The sequence below is a fragment of the Cebus imitator genome, unplaced genomic scaffold (genome assembly GCF_001604975.1).
Source record: "Cebus imitator isolate Cc_AM_T3 unplaced genomic scaffold, Cebus_imitator-1.0 Scaffold80, whole genome shotgun sequence".
Classification (NCBI taxonomy): Eukaryota; Metazoa; Chordata; class Mammalia; order Primates; family Cebidae; genus Cebus; species Cebus imitator.
Genome location: NW_016107395.1, coordinates 3,047,168 through 3,062,313, shown reverse-complemented (window position 1 = coordinate 3,062,313; position 15,146 = coordinate 3,047,168). Strand labels below are relative to the sequence as shown.

The 15,146-nt window shown below is 38.0% G+C and overlaps 3 protein-coding genes across 5 annotated transcripts in view; 2 read left to right on the top strand and 1 right to left on the bottom strand.

Annotated features, from left to right (window-relative positions):
* The window catches only part of NNT (nicotinamide nucleotide transhydrogenase), a 93,100-nt gene that overhangs the window by 68,555 nt on the left and 9,399 nt on the right, over nucleotides 1–15,146 (bottom strand). For both annotated transcript variants that reach the window (XM_017533178.2, XM_017533179.1), the window contains exons 3-6: nucleotides 14,546–14,775; nucleotides 11,945–12,162; nucleotides 8,892–8,979; nucleotides 1,958–2,046 (exon numbers count right to left, since the gene is read on the bottom strand). In XM_017533178.2, the coding sequence (XP_017388667.1) occupies nucleotides 1,958–2,046; nucleotides 8,892–8,979; nucleotides 11,945–12,162; nucleotides 14,546–14,775 (625 nt within the window). The remainder of the gene's footprint in view (nucleotides 1–1,957; nucleotides 2,047–8,891; nucleotides 8,980–11,944; nucleotides 12,163–14,545; nucleotides 14,776–15,146) is intronic.
* Nucleotides 1,964–4,881, top strand: LOC108307734 (alpha-actinin-4-like). Its single transcript, XM_017533183.2, has one exon. It carries the CDS (start codon nucleotides 2,971–2,973, stop codon nucleotides 3,430–3,432), a length of 462 nt encoding a protein of 153 aa, XP_017388672.1. The 5' UTR covers nucleotides 1,964–2,970; the 3' UTR covers nucleotides 3,433–4,881.
* Nucleotides 6,172–7,901, top strand: LOC108307733 (biorientation of chromosomes in cell division protein 1-like). 2 transcript variants are annotated; one of them, XM_017533182.2, is made up of 2 exons: nucleotides 6,172–6,946; nucleotides 7,144–7,901. In XM_017533182.2, exons 1-2 carry the CDS (start codon nucleotides 6,582–6,584, stop codon nucleotides 7,202–7,204), a joined length of 426 nt encoding a protein of 141 aa, XP_017388671.1. In that variant the 5' UTR covers nucleotides 6,172–6,581; the 3' UTR covers nucleotides 7,205–7,901. The 2 variants fall into 2 exon arrangements, with proteins under 2 accessions (XP_017388671.1, XP_017388670.1); XM_017533181.2 differs by having other exon boundaries at nucleotides 6,183–7,901.

Here is a 15,146-nt window from a genome sequence, read left to right as displayed (position 1 = left end):
ACTACTGTACTTCTATATGATGGAATCTTCTGTAGTCATTAAAAACATTTGCAGGTAAGGAAAGATCTTCATTATCTACTGTTAAATGAAGAAAGGTAAATGGAACAGTAAATTTACATTTTTAATTAACGTGTAGAAGTAACACATGAAAAAACTAAGTTATCTCTAGGCAGTGGGACTTTAAGCTATTTTATTTTCTGTTTTTGTGCTTTTTCATATTTTTCTGAATTGGAAGAATAATCATGTACTATTTTATGATAGGAAAGAAAGCAAGGTTTTTATATATTTAAACTTTGTAACACAGGCATTAGGCAAGATAATCACTATTGCTAAAAGGGGAATCTCCTAGTAATTTTTTGAAAGAATTCAAAAATTAGATCATTTAAATATCATTGAGCAACGAGCTGTCCGTAAGTTTTTAGAATATTTAACTGAAAATATATACCACTTAATCTTCCAACAAGAATTTAAAATCAAGTCTGTTTTCCAACACATATGGATTTCATATTTACCATATTAAACCAACCCTGTCTCAAAATACTGACTAGAGTAACTAATGAGGTATAATTCTTAGAAAAGTATTATATCACTTCAGCCACATCTTTCTTCATTGTATACTTGAGATACCTGTATAACGAACTTAATAAATTATAAAGAAAAATTGAGTTTTTGTATTTTTCTAATATAAGCAATAGCCATATTCTAGCTGTCTATTCTGTATACAACCTAAAAAATGACATCAATATACTAAATTCTCAGTGGTTCACCCACCACCAAATTTCAAATTACCTTTAGGTCAAACACATGCATTTCCATTTTAATACTACTGTCCACTACAATGAAAACTTGAACTACCTGCTTTCTATGGGCTTGGCGGTCTTGAGAAAACTTCACATCAACAAACAATAAAAATGAAATGACAGGATCAATGGCATGCTTAACTCTCTCTATCCTTGGTTTGTGTCCTGCTTATTTAGGAAACGCCTTATTTTCTCATTTCAGCAGGACAGCTTTTTATCAGTATATCACTTTAACTCCAGATAAAGACTATTAACCACATTTTATGGAACATTCTTTACTCTGAAAAGTCACATTCTTCCAACTTTGAATGGTTGCTTTTTTTCCTTTTTTGATCAAAATTCAAGATTAACAGTAGTATTAGTCCTCCAGTACCCTCAGCCGATAATAAATAACTACATTTTTCAGCCTCAAAAATTATTAAAACACATATTAACAGTACTCAACCTACATTTAATAAAATCCAGTATCTAGTGTCTTTTGAAATGAAGAATTTTAATCAAACTTCTCTTTAAAGACAATCTACAAAATGTGTATATGTCAGCATTAGAGAAATACACAGTGTACATAATCAAGCACTTTCACTCAGGGGCTTGAAAATTATCATAAAAATATATGCAACTCTATCTTAACACCAAACGCAGGAAGCATAAATAATGCATGTGTTGTTAGGTGAAGTGTCAGTCAGCTTTATTTGCTTCTATCCATTCAAGGTAGGGCATCCCCCTGACTCAGCCTGCTATTTTACTCTCTTCAGATTCACAAACATCTCAAACATGCCCTAACTAGTGCCTAAAAGCATTCTAAACAGAAATAGGACATGGTAAAGCAACATGTTAGAAACTCAGGTTAGAGAGAATTCTGGTCCCATTGTCAATCCACCCAAGAAAACAGAGCTGTGAGTTGTTAGTTTGATTATTTGGGATTTTTAAAATTATTTCTGCTGTACTGAGGCTAGGTCCTTAATTTTTTTTTTCACTGAGTAATTTTCACTTTGCGTTAACTTTTAAAAAGTGGAAACATTTTTCAGTGGAAAGAGCTTATAGACCAGCAGCAATGTGCAACTTCAATCTATGAAGTTTAAGGAAAGCATACATTTTAAGTAAAGCATTATATGCCCCTGAAACAAAATGTTTTTACCTTAACATCAGTCACTCACCTTGTGTCAAATCCTCTAACAATTGCACCCATCGATTTTGCTGCACCTGCAGAAGCAAGCCCAGCAACACCACCACCAACTATCAGAATCTAGAAAAGAAGACAGAGCCAGTTATGTGTTAAGGCTCATTAGCAACTCATACTGAAAAATCATCTGCTAACAATTATTGGTGTCTAGTATAAGTTTAGCATCAATAAATGGCAGTGCTGATGGTGATAACGATGATCAGCCCTTAATAACTGGATGGAGTAAATAGACTATTAACTGAACCGCCGCTGATCTTAAAATTTTATTAAAGAAACAGCTGCTAGCAAAGGCCAACAAACCTTCACTAAAAACAACCTAATAATCAGCATATCCATGTAAAATCTACCTATGCATGATCAGCATTATGTATGTTGAAGATTAACAGATTCTTTCCCACTGTCTAAAAGTTCCTTCTACTAAAAGTTCCAGTGTGGCATTATACCTACCTTTACCCTATCAAATTCTAAGGTTTTTCTTTGTTCATCAAACATCAAAACACATTTCAAAGATGGGTACAACACTGGTGAAACATCTACCCCAACATTTATTGTGAGCCAAAATGCTTCTGAAAGGAACAGCTATTGAGCAACCACAATTCTGAACCATTTTGAGCAACTCTATGTAAGTCTCAGGCAATGTAACTAACGTCCCTAATCATGGAAGGATCAGCAACAAGAGAACCAAAGAATTCCTCAGAAATAAGAGTCTCCTCGCCCACTCTTCTAAGAAACAAAAGAACAATATTGTCTCCAGTTTGGAATGGGCCTTCCCAAAGTCCTTTTATATATCTCATAAACAATCAACTGAAGGCAACACTTTGTTCCTGTAGAAAAAAATGCCACCCACAGAATCAGTGAAGCTTACAAATTCCCACCCACCCATCATGCCCACATGTTCCTCTGCCTTTACAAAGACTAGGCTAGTCAGACTGCTCCAGTGAGCTCTGGGCAGTGTCTCAGAGGTCATGTGAACTGGTCTTGATAACGATGGTGTGTTTGGGGACAGGGGGATATCTACAAGAAAGGGTGCAAAGAGTGACCAGAGGGAATAAGCAGGCTCTAGGCTTGGGGCCCGAGGAGTTCAAGGCCTGCCTCATCAGCCTGGGCTACGACGTGGAGAATGACTGGCAGGGTGACGCCGAGTTCAACCGCATCATGAGCCTGGTTGACCCCAGCCACAGCGGCCTTGTGATCTTCGAAGCCTTCATCGACTTCATGTCTCGAGAGACCACTGACACGGACACAGCCGACCAGGTCATCACCTCCTTTAAGGTCTTGGCAGGGGACAAGAACTTCATCACAGCCAAGGAGCTGTGGAGAGAACTGCCCCCCGACCAGGCCGAGTACTGCATCGCCCACATGGCGCCCTACCAGGGCCCTGATGCCGTGCCCGGTGCCCTCGACTACAAGTCCTTCTCCACCGCCCTGTATGGCGAGAGCAACCTGTGAGGCTCCAGAGACCCAGACCAAACACCCCCCACGGCCTCCTGGAGGGGCCGCAGAAGCCCCACAGTCCTGTTCCTCCACTCTGTTAAAAAAAAAAAAAAAAGAGGGAAGGAGGTAAGAAAAGAAAAGAGTAAACAAAATAAGTAAAAGTGACAGAACTTAGCCAAGTTATCCTGAATCAAGACATAACAAAGAAATCCATAGTTTAAAAAACAGAATTGCACAAGAGTAAAGCAGCAGATCTTACCATAGAAATTTACTTTTTCTCTCTAAAGAATGAAGTAAAGAAAAAGACACAGAGAATAAGAGTCAGAGAGCTTAGGTCAAAATCCTGCCCCTGTTACTAACTAGTTCTGGGTGATCTTGGGCAAGCTGCTTATCATCTGCAATATAGCAAAGTGCCTTCTCAGACTGTTGGTACATTAAATAAGGGACTTGAACCAAAGCGCTTACTGCTAACTGGCACACTGCAGCTATATACTCAAGAAATAGTATCGGGCCAGACAGGTGGCTCAGGCCTACGATCCCAGCACTTTGGAAGGCCAAGACAGGAGGATCCCTTGAGTTTAGGAGTTCAAGACCAGCCTGGCCAACAGAGTGAGATCCCATCTCTATTAAAAAATAAAAATCTTAAAAAAAAAAAAAAAGAAAGAAAGAAAGAAGGAAAGAAATTGTATGGGAAAGGGCAGGAGAAAGGAAATAACTTTCAGAACATTTTTTGTGTTCACTCATATAACCTGCTCATCCCATGGCCTTCCCCATCTAAATAAAGGCAGTAACTATGCACAATTGTTTAAGCCAAAATAGGGAATTCATCAACTCCTCCCTTTGCACATATTTCCATTTCCAATCCATGAACAAGTACTACTGGTTTTAAGTCTCAAAGATCTCCCCTAATCCAAATAAATCCCATCCCCTTTCTCTACATTTCTGGTGCCACCACCTTCCCAGGTACAACCAATTGCTGACAGATCTTGCCTTCACCCTACTAGCTGTTCCAACATAACAGCCACATGATTTTTTTAAATCCTAAACCAAACATTTCCCCCACCTGCAGGAGAATCCAAAGTCTATAATACAACCTAGAAGACAGGTTCCACATGATCCAGCCTAGACTTTCCTTTCCAACATCATCTCAGATCACTGTCCATCTTGTTCACCACACTCCAAGACCAATGGTCTTCTTTATCTTTCCAGAACCTAAATACAGGAATCCCAAATGCTTGGAATCCTTAAACACCTGTTTTCTTTTTCCATGCTTCAAATCTCAGCTCAAAGGTCAGAGGAAGCTTCTCCAACACCCTACTAAAGTAGCCTGTGCCCATTACGGTCATATCATCTGGTTCGTTTTTTTTCTGTGTGAAATCATCTCATGGCCAGGTGAAGTGGCTTATGCCTGTAATCCCAAAATTTTGGGAGGCCGAGGCAGGAAGATTGTTTGAGCTCAGGAGTTACAGATCAGCCTGATCAACAGAGTAAGACCTTGCCTCCAAAAAAACCAAGTCAAAAATAAATTAAATTAAATTATCTCAGGTATTCATTTGATCTTTTGTCTCCTCACTATGACCCCCACTGGAGTGTAAGTTTTGTGCTGCACGGACTTTTTTCTTGTTCGTGCCATATCCCCAGGTCCTAGAACAATGCCTCGCATATCATAAGCCTTCAACTTATTGATTTTCATTCATTCTAAGCCAGGGGCCAATCTTTTTGGCTTCTCTGAGCCACAATGGAAGAATTGTCTTAGGCCATGTATAAAATACACTAGCTAACACCAACAATTGCTGATGAGTCAAAAAAATAAAATGGCAACAAAAATCACATAATGTTTTCGGAAAATTACAAATTTGTATTGGGCCATATTCAAAGCCATGCTGGGCCATATGCAGCCCACAGGCTTCAGCCTGAACAAACTTGTACTAGATAGGTAAGAACCCTCCATGTTTAAAGGAAATCCAAATAAAAGACTATATTATGCAATCTACCTTGACGAGCTATACCAGTGCCTTCAATTTCAGAAAACTATTTCTGTCATGTAACCCAAGTCCCTTAAGGTGCAATTTAAATTTTCAGTAAAGATAGTCACTTTTCCACCTTTCAAAGGATAGCAATCTTTTATTTGTCTCTTGTCTTTTGTTTCACTTTTTAATCTCTTTATTCACAGCTTTTCTCTCAACTTCCACAAATATCTAGAAAGATTATAACCAAAATCAGTAGTAGATTTTGTGCATCAAAGCATTCAGTCAATTTAAGAACAGCATCAAACTTCTGGTCACTATGAGTGCCAGACATATTTTTATAATCCTGAGAAAGAAGTCAAAATTTAGTCATTTAACATGTCATGTCTATGTTGTTTGCTCACACTTTCTTACTAAGTATTGTGACCTCCACTTAAACCGCTTGCCGTTTTTTTAACCTGGCCTGTTATTCAAAATAATATAATTTCTCAAAGCTCTATTAGCTTTTGTTTCACTTTTTTTCTAGGAGATTTATTTTGTGTGAGAACTCTGGGCTTATATAACAAAGTACTTAAGAGCAGGAAGCACCACTTAAATGACCACATTTAAAATTAGTTTCCTGTACCTAGTGCTATGGTTTGGATGTGCATTGTCCCCACAAAAATTCATGTTGACATTTGATCCCAAATGTGGCAATACTGGGAGGTGGGTCCTAGTGAGAGGTATTTGGGTCATGGGAATGGATCTCTTATGAACAGATTAATGCCCTCCCTGGGAGTGAGGGACTGAGTTCTCACTGTGGGGGTTGATAGAAGAGTCTGGTTCCCTCAGTTTCTCTCTCTTGATTCCTCTCTCACCATGTGATCTTTTTTGCACACACCTGCTCCCCTTACACTGTCCACCATGAGTTGAAGCAGCCTTGAGGCCGCTTCCAAATCTTGAACTTTACAGCTACCAGAATTATGAGCCAAGTAAACCTTGTTTTTTAAATAAATTACCCGGTCCCACCACAACCTCTGCAGCCTCAGAGCTGGCCGCCGCCATCGCCGCCGCCGCCACCACCACCGTCATCTCCGCCGCTGCCTCTGTGGCGCCCTTCCCCTTCACCGCCCCCTTCGCCGCCTCTACACATTCTAGACCTTCTGTCCTGGAGAAGAAGCTATAGTCGGTCTCCCTCGTGGGCCTGGGGCACAGCCAATGGCGGACGGCAGCGGCGGCGGCGGGGGACCCGGCGCGGTGGGCGGCGGCGGAGCGGGCCAGGCCTCTGCCGGGGCAGCGACTGGCGCTACTGGGGCCAGCGGGGGCGGTGGCCCCCTCAACCTCGCCTCGCTGCCTCCCGGCGACCCGCAGCTCATCGCTCTCATCGTGGAGCAGCTCGAGAGCCGAGGCCTCTTTGACAGCTTCCGCCGGGACTGCCTGGCCGACGTGGACACAAAGCCAGCCCACCAACACCTGAGGCAGAAAGTGGATAATTTTGTGTCAACACATCTGGACAAGCAGGAATGGAATCCTACAATGAACAAAAACCAATCGCGAAATGGTCTGAGGCAGAGCGTGGTTCAGTCAGGGATGTTGGAAGCTGGAGTAGACAGGATTATTTCTCAGGTGGTGGATCCAAAACTAAACCACATCTTCAGGCCACAAATAGAACGAGCAATTCATGAGTTCCTGGCAGCCCAGAAAAAAGCAGCTGTGCCAGCACCCCCTCCAGAGCCCGACGGCCAGGACCCACCAGCTCCATCCCAGGACACTTCCTAAGAATATGCCTGTCACCTTTTGAAAGCTCAATTTTTGGCGAAGAAATGGATTCGGTTACATAAGAGAGCAACTTCAGACTGAAGATAAGCCAAGGTCATCACTGGTCTAAAGATTTCAACCTTGACTATGGGCAGTAAACAGATTGAAAGGGGAGCAAGTTCAGCAGCAGGGAAGCTGACCGTGTCACCCCCTGCATTGTGCTGCCATTTGGTCCTCTGTCCAGGGGTGTGACACCAAGTAGACACTACAGAGAGAGAAACACTACAGCAACCCAGGGTTGTCCTGAAACAGACTTTACTTGAACATGGAGACTGCACATGGACTTTAGGGTTTGTGCTCTGGGATAAACGAAAGCTACAGTAAGAGAACAGAACCAATCCCAAAGACGGTTTGAAAGAACAATGACAGTAAAGGTTAACTGGGGGTGGTATTTAACAGTGCTTATTTGATATTGTCTCCCAGAGTTCCAAACTAGATTGTACAAGTCATTAGCATCAGATAGCTTTAAAGTTGTGACCTTCTTGTACATGAATATTCTAGCCAGTTTCCTTTCCTTTGTAATACGTAACAAAACATGAAATCCTAGAATGTGTGAAAAGTTCAGACATGAGGTATAAGGAAACTCATCTGCAGGCTCTCTGTCCGGAACTGCTTCCTGTCCTGCAGGGGCTAGCGAGTCTTACATATGTTTACTTTATTCTCACATTTGTGTTTTTTTTAGGAAAGTGGTCAGTAAATGACTTATCTTTCATAATAAAATCATTTGATACTCTTAAAAAAAAAAAAAATTACCCAGTCTCAGGCATTCTCTTTTAGTAACACAAAATGGACTAAGACACCTAGCTTCAGGGTTTCCATTGTTACTTAGTGTACATAGTATTGAAGGATCACAACATGACCTCCTAGTCTTTCAGCAAGCCATCGTCACCTCTCACCATTAACTGCTCCTCTCTGTTCTCAGTGTGGATTAAAGAAACTGGCACCCTTTCTCTCTGCCAAATACCCTGATTACACCATCTCCCATTTCCTGTCTTCTTGATCCAAAAATTGACAAGAAGTGAGAAAACCAAAAATATTTTGTAAATGTACCAAAATGTTGCAACAATTGAGAAACCCAGAATCTTTTGAATCATATCTTAGAACCTTTTTTTAAAAAAATTAATAATATGTAGGCTACAGAGAACAAGTTATCCAAAATCCTTTTAAAATTCAAATTAGTTGGCTGTGTGGCGGCTCATGCCTGTAATCTTAGCACTTTGGGAGGCTGAGGTGGACGGATCACAAGATCAGAAGTTCGAGACCAGCATGGCCAATATGGTGAAACCCTATCTCTACTCAAAAATACAAAAATTAGCCTGGCGTGGTAGCCATGTCTATAGTCCCAGCTACTCAGGTGGCTGAAGCAGGAGAATCACTGGAACCTGGGAGGCGAAGGTTGCAGTGAGCCAAGATAGCGCCACTGCACTCCAGCCTGGGTAACAGAGTGAGACTTTGTCTCAAAAAGAAAAAAAAATTAGTAAGTCAAAAAACAGAAAATAAAAACTAGAACTTTCAGAAAGTCAAAGTTCATTTTTTTCTAGCAATCTTAAACATTCCGCTTTGAGGCTTTAGGAAATATTTATACACACCAGAAAGTCATCAATGTGAGGTTAACACATAAGAATTTTTAAATAGCTGTGCTTTCAGAGTATACATACCCTTCCCTTTAATCAATGCATACTATAAAGAAACATTAAACATTGTACCTACCTTAGCCGGAGGAACTTTTCCAGCAGCTGTGATCTGACCAGTAAAAAAACGTCCAAAATGATTTGCTGCTAGGACAACAGCCTTATAACTTTAAAAATAAAGAAACAAATAGATAATTCCACAAAAGGAGAGATTTCAGGCTCACATATCATCATAAGTCATCAATGAAGTTTCGTCAAAGAATAATAGCTAATATTTATATAAGTATGTACTATGTGTCAAAAACAGTTCTAAGTGTTGTATATACACTTACTCCTTTAGCTTTCACAATAAGTCTATGGATAGGTACAATTATTACCTTCATTCCATAGGTGAGAAAAATGAGATATAGAGAGATTGAGACTTGCCCAAGGTCACTCAGCTAGTAAATGTGAGAGCCAAAAGTTTAACACAAGCAGCCTGCCTACAGAGGCACTCTCTTATCCCTTATGCTACCCAGCCTCTTCATAACAAGTACTATAGAACATAATAGAAAATTAAATGAAAGAAAGATAGAAAAATACTAACACTGATTTTCTTTGTGTGCTAAGACTATACATCCTTCACACTTACTTTACTATGTTGTCCAGATTTTCTTTGATGACTGGGTAGGGCTTAGGTAATGGGAGGAAAATCTTTAAAATAAATAAAATTAGCTTAGCCATAGGCTTGTACGTAATAAGATTCCAGCCTCAGAGAACAGAAGAAACACTTCCCTTGATCTCTGATGGTTCAAAGTACGGGATTTTCAGACAGACTGACCTTAGTTCAAGTCCTAGTTCTATGACTGATTAGCTTTGTGACCTTGGGCAAATTTTTAAAATTTTCTTAATCTTGGTTTCCTCATCTATAAAGTGAGAACAAAAAGCATCTATCTTTTAGAGTCATGAGGACTAAATGAGATAACGCAGGTGAAACAGTTAGCATAAAGCCTGTCACATAGAAAATGCTAAGTGAATATTAAGTGTTTTAGCCACAGAAACAAAATATGCAATAAATCTAATAATATGCACCATCTTTTCTTTAACAGGATATTTTTAACATGCTACACTAATTTCATTTTCATATTGCTTTATATGTAAAAGGCACTTTTGCATTCTTACTTGCTAATATATACTCTGGCTCAATATTATAAAGCAACTATTAAAACCTCCTGGCTAGGTGGCAAGAAAACCTCTCCCTGATCTTATTTTTATATAATAATACTTGATACGATAATTGATGCAAAAACATGTAAAGTCACCATTATTAAGTTAATCATACTGGAGCAGAAAAACAATACTTTAGAGATTACATTATCTGTTGGTCTTCTGAATGCAAGTGATAGAAATTTTCAATGGGCAAATATGACACAGATTCAAAGACCCCAGTAAGAAATTAATTGTGGACTTAATGTTCTAAAAGATTCAGTTGCTATTCTGAAAAACAAATTACAAAAGGAGACTGATTACACAGGAAATGTACAAGAAAACGTTGATAGTGAAAAAAGCAATAAATTGGGCATTTTCTTCATGACAGCAAAAAAGTTTAGAATGAACAGTAATAAACGGAAGCAGCACATCCTCACTGTAATATGGCTGTGTGTATGAATGAGACACATACTGATTTCTCATACACTGTATGAATATGTATACTAGATTATTCTTTTCACACTGTGTTCTCTGCACATATCAGCTCAGGACATAAAAGAGTGATTCTTCAAATTGTGATCCCTGAGTCCCTGAAGGTTTAAACTTCAGATAAATCTGGGGCCATAGTGGATGAGATTGAGAGTAAACATGCTTCTGCACACTCCTGCCATGCTCAGTGTACCCAAAGCTACTCAGCTCTTACCCGACTTATTTACATTGTCTCATAATATTTCATTTGCTCAGAAGATTCTATAACTAAAACAACTTGATCTAGAGCTACCAATTTTGATATTCTTTCACACATGTGCATTTCAGAATCAACAGCACCCTTAACATTTCACACTATACATTTTCTAGATAAAATTTTAAGTCACACATTGCATAATATAACTCCCTTACAGGCTAAATAAGTTAAAAAGTGTGCAGATAAAACACAAAGTAGAAGCGATGGCATATTTCCTGTGCTAAAATATAAAACCTAAGAAAACTTTCAACTTATGTGTCAAGCTATAAAAGGTTTTATTCACGTTAGTCATGTTAGTCTTTTTAATGCACTGTTTTTTTAAAAAGATTTTCCCCATTTGTACCTCATTAATATTAGCAAATTGTTAAGTACTAATAGTTTTCATGCTTAAAATCTAATTCAGTTAGTTTCTTAGAAAAGCTGATGCATAGGCATTATCCCATTTCCAGAATTGTTCCCAACCTCTAAGGCAAAGTCAGCAGTACACTGCATTCATGTAGGGGTTATTCCTGACCCTCACCCATGGCAGGCATGATTACTCTACCATAGCCACATTCTTCTAAACAGAATGGGCCTTAGAATCCTTCTCAACATAGTATTCTAGGCAATCAACAGAGAATGTATTAGTGCTAGTGGGCAAATAAAGCTTATTAGCATATTGACCTTAAAAGCAGAAGACGTGGTTAGCCCTCAGTTATCAATACAGGTTTTGACATCAGATGAAACTTCCTTTTGTGCAGATCTTTTTCCTATTATTTAAATATTTTATAAATTTACCTAAGCAAAATCTAATTAAGATGGCAAATCCACTAATATATGTATATTAATTTAACCACATGAAATTGTCACTATTCAACCATTTTTGACCTATAAAAACTATATACATGTACACACACACACACATGAAATACAGTGTGTTCCCCATACAAATAATCTGATAGCTATTTGCTTTGGTGGATGGAAATACTACTCTTCTACTCATTAAGATTAAATAGGAATATATAATAGAGTTCATTTCCTATCTGATTACTATAAAACAATAAAATGAGTCAAAAATAATTTAAATGCACTCTGAAAATGCTGCAATCTCCAACAATAATTACAAGTAAAATCACTGTAAAAGAGAAGAGCTACAGTGTGAAGATTTCTGTATCATCAACGTGCTTTTGTTCAGGTGAAATGGAAAAGAATCAACCTACCCAGCAATGTTGGCCATGGAGCTCAGTGCATCGTATCCCTGGGCAATTGTGACTCTTGGAACCTGGTCCATTGCCAGAACTGTAGTTTTTCTTTTGGAAAGTTTATTTAGCAAGTCTGGATTTTGGGCTGGGTAAATAAAACTAATCAGTGTTCCTGATGTCTTTAAAAGGTCGACTTCATGAACACCTAATGTCGGATTAACTATAGGAGCTCGCACCTGGAAAAAAAATCAAGTCACAGATTAAAAATATAAATATCTTAATCATATTTTTAAGTAAACAGGAAAACTTAGATAACATGTCATGACTGAAATAATACTCCAGAAGTAAATCTTCCATCAATAAATTTCTGACTAAATTCTTAAGCAATGTTAAGGCACACAAAGATATATACCATCTATCCTGTGCCTAATGACTTGTGGACTACTCTGTGTAAAGAGCACACACACCTGGGAAATACAAAATACTGAGACAGGTTTGACAATTAACCACAGAATGGTAAAAAAAACTATGGAATCTCTACAGCAAACCTGCAGTCCCCAAAACCTATTACCCTGGTAAAATTAACAGACATTAGAATAAACATACAGGAAGTTTTGTTGTGTGTTCAATCCTTCAAGCAAGATTCAATCCTTGCTAATTTTGGCAAGCATCAATATTTGGAGGGATAAGACATGAAGAACGTTGTAAACTAAAACTAAGTATAGATTTATGTTACTTTAAAATTCTGGATGACTATTTATAGATGAATGCAATTCACTCTAGTAATCTTGCTGAATTGGGTTTAAGCCAAAAGCCACAATATATTCTGTTACGTTAAGAAGCATGAAATAAGTCAATGAATACATACTCCATATTCCTGAAAGTTTACAATGTCCACTTTTTAGAGCCAAATTTTTAAAATTCCATTTTAAAAGTATTTTAAAATGTTTTATATTCAAGTTTAAAAGCAACCTTCAAATAAAATATCCCATTTCATTAGTTCCCAGTTAGCAATAGTGCTTTTAGGCAAGTAAACACAGAAAACACAGCCTCTGGGACTTATGTTTTAAATACAAACACAAACACTGGGTCAATAAGTTTATCTCACAGCATTTCACCTCAATTTACCTATGAGACACCTTTGTCTGCTATTCCCATTTCAGTTGTTGATCTGGTGAGGCATATGTTTCTAGGTTCTGGACTTTAATTAAGGCTCTCTGACAAGGTCTATTTTTCCTCCAAGAAAATCTATAACATAGATTTAGTAAATGTTAGAGAACAACTCTGAATTGATTCTACTGGCCCCTATCAAATGCTCAGCTGAGACTACTGTCATCTGCATAAGTCAAGCCAATAGAATGTTCCCCTGAATGCGCTCCTCAGGATATTAACAGACTTGGCTCAAACGAGAGGTCCCCAAGGTCATGTAGTTTACTAATGCTAATACTGTATAAAGTCATATAATATTCTATGTTATAGGATTTCTGAGCACTCCATTAACTGCTTATATATATTGTGAATTCCTAAAAAGAACACAGAGCATTTCCAAAATGTAAAATACCCCCTTATAGGCCTTTTTCAAAACATCTCAAAAGATTTTGATCCCTAGAATATACATGAGAATAGATTATGCTTTTCTTTTTTATCTAAGTTATTTTACTATATATCTAGTTATGTCACCAAGTATTTGTAAACCTAAACCTTTAAAAAGCTTTAGCTGAGTTACAGTTAACCCCCATACCACAAATTTTACTATTAACTTTAAATAGCAAAAATTGGTTTTGTAACTTTCACCAAAAACCACCTGTCAAGTGTTAAGATCCTGTCAAGTTATTCAGTGGGCTCTATGTATGGAAATTAAAAAACTATGTGATCAATATCCCTTAGAAATTAATGTAGAAAAAAACTTGTATTTCCTGAAAAAAATGAGTAACTTCCCTGTTTGCCTTGGTTTCAGGAGGCTTAGCATTTAATTTGATGCTCAACTCTAGTTATCATCTGTGCTAGACTATTGATACAGTCTCACTCCCTTTCTCTAAAGGATTTTTTATTTCATATTTTAATTCTCAAGTCCTTTAGAATACAGATTTCTGTTATATATTACCTTAAAAACTTATTTTAAGGTAGGTAAAGCTACTCGCCACTCAGCCCAAAGCTGCTTTCTCCAAAATAGTCATGCCCTCTCTAGAAATAGCCCTTTTATCAGTATCAATCATTGTGCCTTCAGGTATCAGAAAATCACTGAACATTCAGTCCCAGACTAAGTTCCACACCTTCTTTCCATTCTAGCAGTAAATGCTCACATGTGGGTATTCTGGATATATATGGACCATGTAGAACAATTTTTTTCCTAGCCAATTAAAAGGAAATTTCCATTTAGCAAATGTAAAAATGAAGATCACTTTTTCTCTCCTCATGGTTAAACATAGATCATATTGTCTGATAAAAGTTCTACTAGAGCATGAAGAATATTGACAACATGGAATCATCTCTTTGAGAAAAAGTCACTGTTTGAAAATAGGAAAAGGTACAACTCCAGAAAAAGTAATTTAACTTTTCTATGAAAAGATTTCAAAAAGTCAGCATGCTATAAACAGGAGAGGAAAAAGAAATAATTACTTTGACCACCAAATCAGAAGCCAGCGCCTCCTTTGCCCCTTGGATTTGGGCACCTGCCGCTCTATAGTGATCATCTGAGAACTTGGAGGCTTCGCCCGCACCCGATTCTACAACAACGTTAAAACCCTGCTTGACCAAGCTCTGAACGCCAGCAGGAGACAATGCCACTCGCTTCTCATTTTGGAATATCTCCTTGGGGACTCCAACAGTCAGTTGCTTATATGGAATTCCTATAAATAAGCAAAGCAAAAAATATATACATTTGGTAAAAAGCAAACAAAAAATGTTTAGAAACAGATTTCAGAAAATTGAAGGGGGCAGTCTTTTCTTCAAAATATACTGCAAGTGCAAGCTGCTGTTCAGAATGATGTTCCTCATTCATACTTTATTCATAATATTTATAATATTTTATTTAATCAATTGGCTTTCTTCAAGGAAAATACCAAGCTTAGTTTATTTGTAGAAGGAAACAAAATGAGTTTAGAGATCCCTCTGCAAGCTGACTCCACTCTTCAAACTAAGCCCATTGGGTTGTGGCCTCCTTGTCCTTACCTTTAAGAAAAATGGAAGTAATTAGCTGTTTTGAAGAACAACTGTATCT